Genomic DNA, 13,391 nt, shown 5'->3' with positions numbered 1-13,391 from the left:
ATATACATACTTACATACACACACAAACACACACGTGTGTGTTTGTGAAGATGTGTTACTTGGTTTTACATTTAATAATATTTGAAGAAGTTAACTGACCTTTCGTTAGTTGCAACTAAAAATAGCAGCTGTTTGTAAAAAGAGAGAGAGGGGGGAAAGTGAGAAAACAACAACAACAACCAAAGTGAAAAATGTTGAGCACAGGTGTCTGTATGATGATGAATTTTGGTAGAAGTGGTGGAGGTGTCATTAGCAAATCTCTCAAATAGATAAATCAGTGTACTGTACACACATCAGCCTAATCGCCCACCAGATTTTGAATGTTGCACCAACCATTGCAAAGTTATATCTGAAAGAGAAGAAACAATAGAATGAGTGAATTTCATTTGGAAGAAGGACTCTGAGATGGGTTTACTGTTAATAATATAAAATTATAATTGAACATTTAATTACTAGAGGTACAGTGACTATGAGATTAATGTATTAGAATCTTTTTGGTTGTAGTCACAGACTTTATATTTTTGCAATTTTAATCCAGTTGTTTTCAAATTTGGCTATATTGATTTAGTTATGTATGCTAATCATCTTTCATCTTTTACTTGTTTCAGTCATTTGACTGCAGCCATGCTGGAGCACCGCCTTTAGTCAAGCAAATCGACCCCAGAGCGTATTATGAAAAGGAAACTCATTTTTGCCATAAATTTATAAATAAAATGTTAACAGCTGTTAAAGTTTACAAATGTTAGGTAATTTTAGCTAACCAAAAGCCATTGTTATACACTTGACTGTAAATCTCACTTTGCTGTCTTGTTTCCTTAGTAACAAGCTAAGCTGTTGAGTGGAATTTGGTTGATTGAAGCCATGTGAAAGACCACCATATAGATCTGTGTGTGTGAGCATATTATACATACATATATCATCATCATCATCATCGTTTAACGTCCGCTTTCCATGCTAGCATGGGTTGGACGATTTGACTGAGGACTGGTGAAACCGGATGGCAACACCAGGCTCCAGTCTGATTTGGCAGAGTTTCTACAGCTGGATGCCCTTCCTAACGCCAACCACTCAGAGAGTGTAGTGGGTGCTTTTACGTGTCACCCGCATGAAAACGGCCACGCTCGAAATGGTGTCTTTTATGTGCCACCCGCACAAGCCAGTCCAGGGGCACTGGCAACATATATATATATATATAATCATTTACTGCCTAATTTTTTCATGCTTGTATGTATCAGACGAAATTTGCTGAGATGAATTTTCTACAGCCAGATGCTCCTCCTGTCACCAACCCTCACCGGTTCCCAAACAAAGTAAAATTACCCCCATGACCAGACATTTTTTTCACAAATGATTAGAAACGAACAACATTGCTTGCATGGTATTGACGCTGGTTTAAGATGCCAAAAAGGAACACACACACATTATGAGCTTCTTTCAGTTTCCTTCTATTAAATCTACTCACAAGGCTTTGGTTGGTTTGAGGCTATATAGTAGAAGACACTTGCTCAAGTGTGCTACAAAATGGGACATTATGAGCTTCTTTCAGTTTCCTTCTATTAAATCTACTCACAAGGATTTGGTTGGTTTGGGGCTATATAGTAGAAGACACTTGCTCAAGTGTGCTACAAGATGGGACTGAAATTGAACTCATATAGTTTGGAAACAAGTGTCTTAAGCATACATTGCATAACACAAGTCTGGAGTACCTGAGGAATAACACTTTGAACCACATTGGAAAAGACAGGTTTAGAGTATCAGGGAAGCAGCACTTTGATCAAACTCAAACCTTCAATCAGCCAGCATTATGCAATATATTCTTACGGCAATGTTAACACAGACGACAAAAGATAAAATTCTTGCAACTACTTAGAATTGTCAACAACTGAAACAATAGTAAAACGGGACGTTTCTGAAGTCTATGAGACATATCAAAAGGTATTACTTACCTATGTTTTCTTTTTCTTTACATGATATGGAATAGCAACAAATTTCTCTATCCTGAATAGCAGATAAATTCCTAAGAACAGAACAGAAAACAAAATTAGTCAAGTGAAATAGATATAGATTATTTTAAAAAACGGTTTTTTTTTTTTAAACAATATACTTGGAAATAACAGAAACATCACGAAATGTTCTGAAGATCACAATATTCATTATTATACTTTTAAATTCATTCATTTTTTCCTGCTAGTGTGAAAGGCTCTCAGAACACCTTAACATCTTACTAGTCTTAGAGGTACTTTGTTGCTATTTTGGAATGACCAGCCACTCTATAGCCACAACTGGGTTTATTTTATTCAAACTTCCAACAAAACTGAAGAATTCTCTCTGCCTCTATTTACCTCTATTTCCTGGACATGGCTTGTACAGCTCTTACCAACCACTCGTCTATCTCCAGTTTTCACATTGACCATCAGATAAGGAATCTGGGGACCCTGTCAAAGGCTTTCTCCAAGTCAACAAAAGCCAAGTACAGAGGTTCATCTTTGGCTAGATATTTCTCCTGCAGTTGCCTTACCAGAAACAAGTCCAACAAATACGATTCCACACAGTTTCCATTTCTTATCTACTACATTTTATTCACAAGGCTTTGTAGGAGACACTTGTCCACATGCTGCCTAGTGGGATTAAACCTGAAACCATGTGACTGAGAAACAAACATCTAACCACATGGCCATGTCCAAAAAGGATAAAAAAAAAAAGTGAAGTTGTACTCGATGTTCTGGTGTAGTTAATAAGATAGGCAGCCAGAAATTACTTGAAAGACTTGCTGGAAGATGCAGATAAGTTTTGTAAAGTCACATGACACACTTATAAATTGGGAGTGGAACTATAAAATAGTACAAGTAGTAGTTAGAGCTTGGAGCCAAAATGAGTTCAATGGGATGCTAATATCTAACAACATAGATATTCTCTTTGGTAAACTGGTAAACTAAACAAAAAATGACAGGCTTTACATTGTATGATAATGAAACACAGACAATAAATTTAATGGATACTCTTTACTCTCTTTACTTGTTTCAGTCATTTGACTGGCCATGCTGGAGCACCGCCTTTAGTCGAGCAAATCGACCCCGGGACTTATTCTTTGTAAGTCTAGTACTTATTCTATCGGTCTCTTTTTACCGAACCGTTAAGTTACGGGGACGTAAACACACCAGCATCGGTTGTCAAGCAATGCTAGCGGGACAAACACAGACACACAAACATACACACACACACACACACACACACACACATATATATATATATATAAACATATATACAGCAGGCTTCTTTCAGTTTCCGTCTACCAAATCCACTCACAAGGCTTTGGTCGGCCTGAGGCTATAGTAGAAGACACTTGCCCAAGGTGCCACTCAGTGGGACCGAACCTGGAACCATGTGGTTGGTAAGCAAGCTACTTACCACACAGCCACTCCTGCGCCTATGATGTACATGATTGAAGAGAAACAAGTTGGGTATGAACCATTGGATATACAATATACACCTAGTAGAAATGTTGGGTTTGGGTCAAGATGTGAATGAGAACTGAAGAAGTTAATAAGGTAAACAAACTATACATAGAGAGGAGGTAAGTAATGAATGATGCACAGCAGATGAAAAGAAAGCAACAAAAGATCTGAATGAAATAGATTTTACTCTAGAGTATTTGAGCTGAGAGAACATAGATTAAGGTTGTATGATAATTGCTGTCATCAAGAATAAACAGTCTTTTAAAACAATGACGGTAATTCACTTACATTTTTTCAATAAGATCTTTCTCATCTAGGGCTCTGGGCAAGTCTCGTTTGTTTCCCAACACCAACACAGGAATACCCTGTAACTGTGGCTTGTCTAGTAAATTATGCAACTCATTTCTTGATGCCTCCGTCTTCTCCAGGTCAGCGGCATCTACCATATAACTAGAATTAAATACAAACTAAGTTAAAGCAGAAAAAAAAAAAAACAAATACAAATTTTCATAAAATTAATACACAGACACGCTAGAACTTCTGAAATATGGTATACAAGAATATTTTATTTTGGTATTTGGTTTGCAAAATTTTTGATGTGGACTTGTGCATTGAAACCTATTTTGTGATATCTTGGGAGGGTCATTTAACCAATTGACAAATAAAAACAGAGAACTGAAATAGAACCTGTGCATGTGTTTATTATTGGCATAATGACCCTACTGCGATATCAAAAAAAAAAAAAAAAGGGATTCAAGAAATCATATTAATATCTTTTAGTTGTATCTACACTACCTTCCAACCAATATTTCTATTAGTCATTTCTAGGTGGTGTATTTTTAATGAAATATTTCCTCTGCATCTATTTAGAGATTTTTATTATTCACAGGGTTCATATTCTCTGACCCACTGTTCAACTTTCATGCAAGACTGCACTATTTGAATCACTGACGTTTTTAAAATCAATATTGAAATCCCACACACTAAACCTAAATAACAGAAACTTCAGGAGTTTGTCAAGTTGGTTTCCTCTCCCCAGTGCAGTTTAATATTTTCCTGGAAAATGTGTAAGAGATACAATATAACCTGCTTTTCCTTTGGAGGATGGAAGTAATTCTAAAGTCACCAATATTTCTCGATTACAAGTTATATATTTTAATTATCAAGTGGGTGAGCTGTGATGAGAGCATCACTATATATATAGTTGGATTTAAGAAGCATCAGATGTGGTGTGCAAGAGAGATGACTGCACTGGTATGGTCATGTGTTGCAAATAAATGAGGACAACTGTGTGAAAAAGTGTCACACTCTAGCAGTTGAGGGAACCTGTGGAAGAGGCAGACCCAGGAAAACCTGGGATGAGGTGGTGAAGCACGACCTTTGAATATTGGGCCTTACTGAGGCAAAGACTAGTGACCGGGACCTTTGGAGATATGCTGTGCTTAAGAAGACCCAACAAGCCAGAACCGCCTGACTGGCCCTCATGCCAGTGGCACATAAAAGCACCCACTACACTCTTGGAGTGGTTAGCATTAGGAAGAGCATCCAGCTGTAGCCATCTGGCTCACCAGTCCTCAGTCAAACCATCCAACCCATGCCAGCATGGAAAGCAGACGTTAAACGATGATGATGATGATGATATATATTCTAGCTAAGACCCACAAATCTTATTAAACTGTAAAAGCATCAGCCAATGTGGGAGCCTATATGCAGTTGCTTGACTTGCAAGAAATAGTTGTTAGATCGCCTTATAATACTCCACCTTCTTAGAAAAAAACCTGTTAGATAATGTGGTCTTAAGTTCTCTACACATTGGAAAAAAGATGGAATGGACATGCTTGAATGCCTTTGATCTGAGCTGACTAGGGCTAAACAACTATAGAAACTGTTCAATTCTTATGGTTCCTCTTACTGATAACTTCTATTAATACTGCAACAATCTTTAAAAGATTACTGTGACCTATCAGACAGCAAAGAGTGACTCCTATGTTACTAGTACATATATCAATGACCATAACTTAGATTCCAACATAAGAGGTTAAGATCTGGGCAGAGCACATATTTTAAAACAATTGTTTTTTATTTACAGTTTTTCAAACTGGTGGAAAGAAGAGACTTAGTTAAAATGCTTGCAACAGAGACTACTTTGCTAGAGCCCCCTCCCACCACCACCACCACCTCTGAGACAGGTGACCTAAGTTAATCAAAAAAAGAAAAAAAAATTTTAAGATAGCAAGGTAAAAAAAAAGCTCATGGGGATTAGGCATTAGGCAGTTCATTGTTGCAGATTAAACATGTTAATTAAATGACCCTCCCCCAACAGAGGAATGTTTTATCAGAAACAAAAGATTTGCAGCTTGCACCTTATTGTTCTGCTGACTACCTGGTAACACTAAATCAGAGTTGATTGGAAGCAACATGGTCACTGTGAAAACGTCAAGAATAGATTTTCATATACACAGTAAAGATAATTTCTAGATGAGGTAACAGCGAAACTTATAAAGTTTTATGAAAGGGAAAAAAATTCTACTTGAACAACTTCAAAGAATATGTTATGTAAGAGATTATGAAATTTCTAAATACTAGCAAAAACAGAAGAAATAAATAAATAAATATATATATATATATATATATATATAGCATGACTAGACACATCAAGAAAACTGAGTTGTTAAAATTCTATACAGCATCTTGTAGATAGAAGGAATCGAGCTAAAAAGATTGACTAAAATGAGAAGCATATATGAAAATACACTATGAAATTGACTCATTTATACAATCAAAAGTAAATAGTCAGCTAAATCAAACTTAATCTTGGGTTTAATGACAGTACTTTCATTGAAGAATAACAGTTGTTATAATATTTTAGGTATATTTTTGAAGAACTATTTCTTATTCTAGTATATGTGGTGTGAGTTCTGTAAATCTGAATATTGATAGGGTATATTTTATTTATACATGCATGTCATTCAACATAAAAACTTGGTTGGTGTAGGAATTGAACCCCTTTGTCAGCCAGTCAAACTGAAATAAGCAGCAGTTTACTAGCCCCAAATAAGCCTTGATCAGAGAGGTATGTGATCCTGAAGTCTTTCGACCATATAGTGTATTTGGTACAACAAAATATCCAAGACACCAGGGTATGATTTGAAAGCGGTTTGGATGCTATTTCTAGCAGGTTGTTTTTGAAGCACAATTATGTATGTTGCTCTTGTGGACGTTGACAACATTCAAAGATTACAATAATAATAATTTGAACTGGTAACAATGTTGTCAACAGTAATCCTGTATCATAACCTCACAGCCATTGCACTACTCCAGTTTACAATATTATTGTTATTTATCAAACACATTGACTAACTTCTCGCTGGCAACAACCTACACTGTGTGTACTCTACGGAGTAGTGGTAACTGATGTAAATATGAGTAATAATGATTTTTTTTACTCAAGTCACAAGGCCATAGATTTTATTGAAGCATAAGAGTGTAACTTGCAATATCCAAGACTACCTTCAGAAAAATGACAGAAGAAGTGAAGAGAAATAGCTTTAATGAAAATCAAATCTTTAGATTTAAACGATGTTTAAAGTTTTAATATTCACTTAGTAAGAACTGAGTAATATTGGAAAGTTGTAGTGTTTTGCTCTATCAAAAGCTTCCACTTTCAGAGGAATACCCAGGACTTGCTTATATATTCTACCATGAATACCAAACAGAAAAACTCCCGTGAGTCAAATAAACAAGAGTAAAAATTGAATATTATTCCAGAAATAAACTATTAACAGTCTTATTTCGAGAAGTTGTACATTGGAAAGGCTGACAGCTGTTTCCTCTCTAAGTAAACAACAAACCATAAAAATACATCACCACTTAATCAAGAACAAGCAACAACTCGACAGATAATCAATACCAATGAATAAAAAAAAAAAAAAAAAAAAAAAAAAAAGAAAATTATTGCTTCAATTAAAATAGAAAAAATACAACAAAACCTAACAAGATCTGGGATAAAAATCCATGGAACAAATAGTTACTGGAATAAAATGGTTTTAATTTACCCCTCCACCATCCTCTCAAAATAACATAATTGAAATGATATTTGTTTTTTGGTGTTTAATGCTTGTGGAACAAGAATGAAATGTTTATTGATTTCATAACTGATCATATAATAGAGTGGTGACTCAACACAGATTGTATTCTGGGGTAATGATCAAAGTATATCAATAAAATGACGTAGATTATGAGTACACACTATTTGCTCCTGGAATAAAAAAAAATCTACTTCTTATTACTAAGTATAACACGTTCACAGAGGGAAGCAGTTTTATTGGGATTCACAAACTAAATAGTATGAAGAATATAACACTGGTTTAATATTCTAAGTTGTATGTCACACTGGACTTTAAAATAAAATGATTTCGTTGGTTAAAAATATCAGCATCTTTCTTTATAGCTTTCGGAGGGAAAATCTTCCATTTTCTTAATGTGACCCACGTGGAAATAAAAACAGCCTTAATCCTTATTTAATTTTGATTCATATGATCATACTGTATAAAGTGGTTTTCAAGGAATTGCACTATGGATTAAAAAAGTCACGTGCCAAGAAAAATTTGACAAAATCAACCAGGAAAAGAGGGGCTGCTTTAAAAACAATTTTGAAACTAACTCTTTCATCATAATTTACATAAGAATCATTCTGTTAAGATTCAAACACCAGCTTCAAGAAAAGTGAACTTAAGGCCCTGCTTGATCTGTAGAAAAAGCGTAGGTAGAACCTTCATAAGATGTACCCAGTGTAAGCTATGGACACATAAGAGGTGCAGCAATATCATAGGAAGACTAACTGGGAAAATAGTTTCTGTATGTGGCAAATGCTCAGGTGCTATAAACACTAAAAATGTGCAGAGAGCAGCTTCTGTCACATTCCAGGGAGAAAAACTAGAAGTAGTTAATAGCTTCCATTACCTAGGGAACCAAGTCAGTAGCAGGGGTGGATGCTCTGAAAGTGTAGCTGCTAGAATAAGAATAGCCTGGGCAAAGTTCAGAGAGCTCCTACCTCTGCTGGTGAGAGAGGGCCTCTCACTCAGAGCAAAAGGTAGACTGTATGACGCATGTGTACGAACAGCCATGCTACATGGCAGTAAAACATGGGCCGTGACTGCTGAGGACATGTGTAAGCTTGTAAGGAATGAAGCCAGTATGCTTCGCTGAATGTGTAATGTCACTGTGCATACACAACAGAGTGTAAGCGCCCTGAGAGAAAAGTTGGATTTAAGAAGCAACATAGTATTGGACAGTCTAGAGCTATAGAAGACAGTTGCCCAAGGTGCTGCATAGCAGGCAAGAACTCAAAGCTATGTGGTTGTAAAGTAAAAATCTTAACCACACAGCGATGTCTGTAACTACACATAAACACAAACTGACACAAGTAAACGGTTAGTGATTAACTTACGTATACATATTATGTATGTGAAATCTGAGATGGCTCACAAGATCACATGTATATTTTATGTGTATGTGTGATACTAATATACAGTAAAAAAACAAATGTATCATTAACTGTTTACATATAAACTAAACGTATTGAATGCAGGTTTTGTTTTGTTTGTACATATAGACACACACATTTTATATCAAGCACTTTGTAGACAATAGTGTTATTTACAAATTTCCAACATGTCAATCACTAATTTGCTGGCTTTACAATGGCAATAACGACCACAGAATGCCTGTGTAACTCTAGAGTAATAACTACAAGATATATTTGTTTGAAAGCATCATTTTACCAATTTTATAGCTGTCTACATTTTTCACTAACACACACAAATAAACACATACATACAGACTTCTGTACAATTTTCATCCACAGAATCTTGCTCATAAGGCGGTGAGCTGGCAGAAATGTTAGCACGCCGGGCGAAATGCTTAGCGGTATTTCGTCTGCCGCTACGTCCTGAGTTCAAATTCCGCTGAGGTCGACTTTGCCTTTCATCCTTTTGGGGTCGATAAATTAAGTACCAGTTACACACTGGGGTTGATGTAATCGACTTAATCCCTTGTTTGTCCCCTCTATGTTTAGCCCCTTTGTGGGCAGTAAAGAAATAAGAATCTTGCTCATAAGAAATTAGCCAACTCAAGGCACTTGCTTGAAAGTCTATGCAAAAGGATTGAACTCAGAACCATGTGACTGTAAAGGTAAACTTTTTATCATGCTGCCATACCCATAGCCTTCTATACCAACACAGTCAAGGAATTTGCATCTGTCTAAACATAACGATAGCTCACAACGTATAGATATATTCTGAAGTACGGTGCAGTTTTAAAACATTGTTAATGAACTAGTATTTTTTAAAATTCAAATTAGTTGTTATGAGTGACTCATACATGCAAATTGGTCTGTCCAATTTAACTAAGCATTTAGTAAGAGAAACCTTATAGGCACCATCTTCATAGATACTAGAAACAATTAACAAGGGTTCTTAGTTACTGCTGAAATCTCAACAAAAGATTGAAACTAGTCTGGTTGATTTATCTTTTTCTGTTTATGAAGATACTAAATACACCGACAAAGTATTTGGTTGGCCTTTTTTGTCATTTGTTGACAGTATTGCAGAACCAGTAACTTAGCCATCTCTGCTGTGTCTGGGATGTTTCCAGAAGCAAGTACCTGGCTCCAAGTACATTTATCACCTTTCCACTCACAGACATGCCAGAAAGGAAAGACAAGTCAATACATTTGCACCAACAATGGAGCTGTAGAGGATGCCAAACAATAGTTAAGTATGTCTGCACATATCTATCTTAGGGTTCCTCCCTACAGATTTTCTATAGGGGTTTACTCCCTTAGCCCTTTTAAAAGGTTCAGTAAATTAGCTCACAAAGCAGCAGAAGTTTATTATTTTCATGAGCATGGTTTTTACAGAGCCAGTTCCACTCTCTTGTCTGTCAAACTTGTATTAGTCTGGTAAAACAAATACCATGAGCTCAGTAGTTATCGGAACACAGGATCTGTATTGAGTTACTCTCTCTTACATGAGCAACTTAAGAACTGAAGAGCCTTGTCTGCCACTAGGCCTAGGAACGATATTGATGAAGAGGTGGTTTCACACCCCTGAAAACCCAGGAACTCCTAAACCAGGGCCCCACTACTGGATGCAGTTTAAAGTTATACCCAGGAACAGGTGTTTGCCTCTGACTATACATACAATAATGGCTAAAGATCTATAGACAAAATTTGTACTACAGTACCAAATGTTTTCGGTAGACAGAAACAAGGTAGAAGCCAGTCATGTGTATACCTGTGTGTGTGTGTGTGTGTGTGTGTGTGTGTGTGTGTGTGTGTGTGTGTGTGTACTACCATTGCTTAACTGGCATTGGTTTGTTGATATCCCTGCAACAGTGTAGTTCAGCTGAAGAGACCAATGAAATACAGGCTTAATAAGTACTAGGTTGATTTGTTTGACTAAACCCATCAAGGCAGACCCCAGCATGGCCACAGTCCAATGACTGAAACAAGTAAAAGATAAAAGAGTTGGCCATCACTGTTTACATACAGGTTATAGGAGAAAACACTTGCCCAAGGTGCCACGCAGTGGGACTGAACGTGGAACCATGTGGTTGTTAAGCAAGCTACTTACCACACAGCCACTCCTACGCCTATATTAATATCAAATATTCTGAAGTGTTACTATCGCTTGATAAGGGAGTTAATTTAACATTAAAACAGTTTATTTCCCTTTACTGGCAGCTTTAGGCAGTTCAGAAATTATTCGGTAGATGTGTGATTAAATACGATCTAAAAGTAACAGTCCACTCAGGCATTCCCCCACCCCACCCCACACTTTTCAAACAGTCAATTACGACATTATCCAAATGTGCCTTTCCTTTTAGGTCAGCAAGGCGTTATTTCAGGTTAATCTGGTTGTATTTCTACCAAGTCGAGCGATCATATATTGAGGCCGAACTATATGTAATTTCTTTAAGATATCGCCTGCTGACTCGACCTGTATATATTACTAGTGTTTATCATAATGATTGTGAAATGATAGGAAGCATAATCTATCTCAGATGAGTTATAACATCATGAGGGATAAGGTATTAGATTGTGAGAGTAGTGAATAAACGATTACAGAACATATCGGGAGGAACAAAATAATTGTTACAATTTGCAATAAATCAGCGAAAAGGAATATATTTTACGATAGTTCTCTCTCTCTATCTATCTATATATATATATATATACATACATACAGGGTGTTCATAAAGTTTCTCCGCAGTAAATATTTAATGGTTTTCAGGTGATTCTTGCACACTGATCCTTTACTTGCTCTCCAGAAAAAAAAAGTCTGGCGGTGTTAAATCAGGTGATCTTGGTGGCCGAAGTCCCTTTGAAATAATCCGTTCACCGAAAAACTCTTGAAGTAGCGCCATAGTGATGTGCAGGATGAAAAGAATTCACTGCGGAGAGACTTTTTGAACAGCCTGTATAACATCAATGCAGCAGCAAGTGCCTCAATTGGTCAGACACTACAAGGTTCAAGGCAACCTACTGAAACAAGCCAACACGTTCGTGGTATTACTTTGGGCGAAGCACCCTTACAGGCATCACCTGACCCCTCAGTAAGGTGAGCTGCCAACGATGACCAGAACTTCGCCGTTAACGGCCCTTCCCCTCCAAACATCTCAAACGCCACAAACTGGAAGAGATAGTTCACTGCTAGCTCTTGATACTTCAGGGTCTTGTTCCGTTCGGCTACGGAAGCAGTACCGCCTCCACCCCACCCCATTTATCGCAGGTCCAGGATGTGGGAGAGAACAAAGAAGTCACACACTGTGGCACCTCTCCAGGGACAGAAGGTAAGACCATTTGGTCTCTTCACAAGTGAACTGTGGGTTCAAATTCGCAGCAGGTATTGCGTTTCTAGGCAGAACATTTAATTTGACATTTCATCAGTACGACCAAGCTGTGCAGAAAATGGCTTGGAGTAGACTAGTGCTCTATCCAAGAAGATATTTATCTCTCACCTGCCAAATGTTATGAAAACCATATTAAAAAAAAAAAAAAATCATCAGTACACCAAATTTCTTTAATTTATTAGAGAATTAACTTTAAAATGCTGCTGTACCACCAACACCACCTCACTCAGAATATCCTTTTAATGATTTCAGGAGTGGGGGGAGAGCAAGGGTTGGAGGAAGAAGAAACAATGGTACACATTAATCCAGTAATGAACAGCACATAAAACTGACTGAAAATTTGATTTGAATGCTTGCAAAAACATGAAGCCAAAGGCCTGGTGATGGTGTTAAGAACAATAATATTTTTTATAGTACATCTTTGCAAAGATATAATTCATTCAGCTTCATGACTGAGCTAGATCACGGTTTTCTGATATTAAGCAAGGAAGTGGTGAATTTTCACTTTCATTTCTTATGAATTAAATTTAGATCAAGTAGTTCTTTATCACCCCAAAAGTGTCAGTCCACAATTATATACAGATATATGGAATTTGATAATTTCAACATTTTAAAGTTGAAGAATTACCATCCTTGGATTTGTCTATTGAACGAAGTTAACACTGGAGATGCTAAGCTGTATAGTCTTGAAAAGAAAAAAAATGGAATAAGTGAAGAATTCTTAGTTGGCAGTCTGCCAGCCTATAAAGCTGAAAATGATAAATGGTCTTCAGAAGAGATATTTGGTATTTCTCTCTCCTTGAAAATCAGCTCCAGAAATAATATCGACTACTTCTAAGTTGAAAAACGTGGAAGACAATTGGAGATTTCTGCGGGACAACCTGTTGAAAGCCACCGACCAGATTTGTGGGTGGTGTAAGGTCCCCTCCCGACCCAGAGTAACGTGGTGGTGGAACAAGGAGGTAGACAGGGCTATTAGACAAAAGAAACAGGCTTGGAAGGACTGGAAGAACGGTGGTAGCA

At 36.9% G+C, this 13,391-nt stretch overlaps 1 protein-coding gene across 1 annotated transcript in view; it reads right to left on the bottom strand.

Annotated features, from left to right (window-relative positions):
* Nucleotides 1-6: 6 nt before the first annotated feature.
* The window catches only part of LOC106884383 (ADP-ribosylation factor-like protein 8B), a 61,698-nt gene continuing 48,313 nt past the window's right edge, over nucleotides 7-13,391 (bottom strand). Inside the window, exons 3-5 of the mRNA XM_014935737.2 lie at nucleotides 3,744-3,905; nucleotides 1,947-2,017; nucleotides 7-349 (exon numbers count right to left, since the gene is read on the bottom strand). Of these exons, the coding sequence (XP_014791223.1) occupies nucleotides 294-349; nucleotides 1,947-2,017; nucleotides 3,744-3,905 (289 nt within the window). The 3' untranslated portion in view covers nucleotides 7-293. The remainder of the gene's footprint in view (nucleotides 350-1,946; nucleotides 2,018-3,743; nucleotides 3,906-13,391) is intronic.

This window comes from Octopus bimaculoides, chromosome 3 (genome assembly GCF_001194135.2).
Source record: "Octopus bimaculoides isolate UCB-OBI-ISO-001 chromosome 3, ASM119413v2, whole genome shotgun sequence".
In the NCBI taxonomy this organism is placed as follows: domain Eukaryota; kingdom Metazoa; phylum Mollusca; class Cephalopoda; order Octopoda; family Octopodidae; genus Octopus; species Octopus bimaculoides.
Note: the sequence above shows the minus strand (reverse complement) of the source record. Positions and strands in the feature narration are given on the sequence as shown.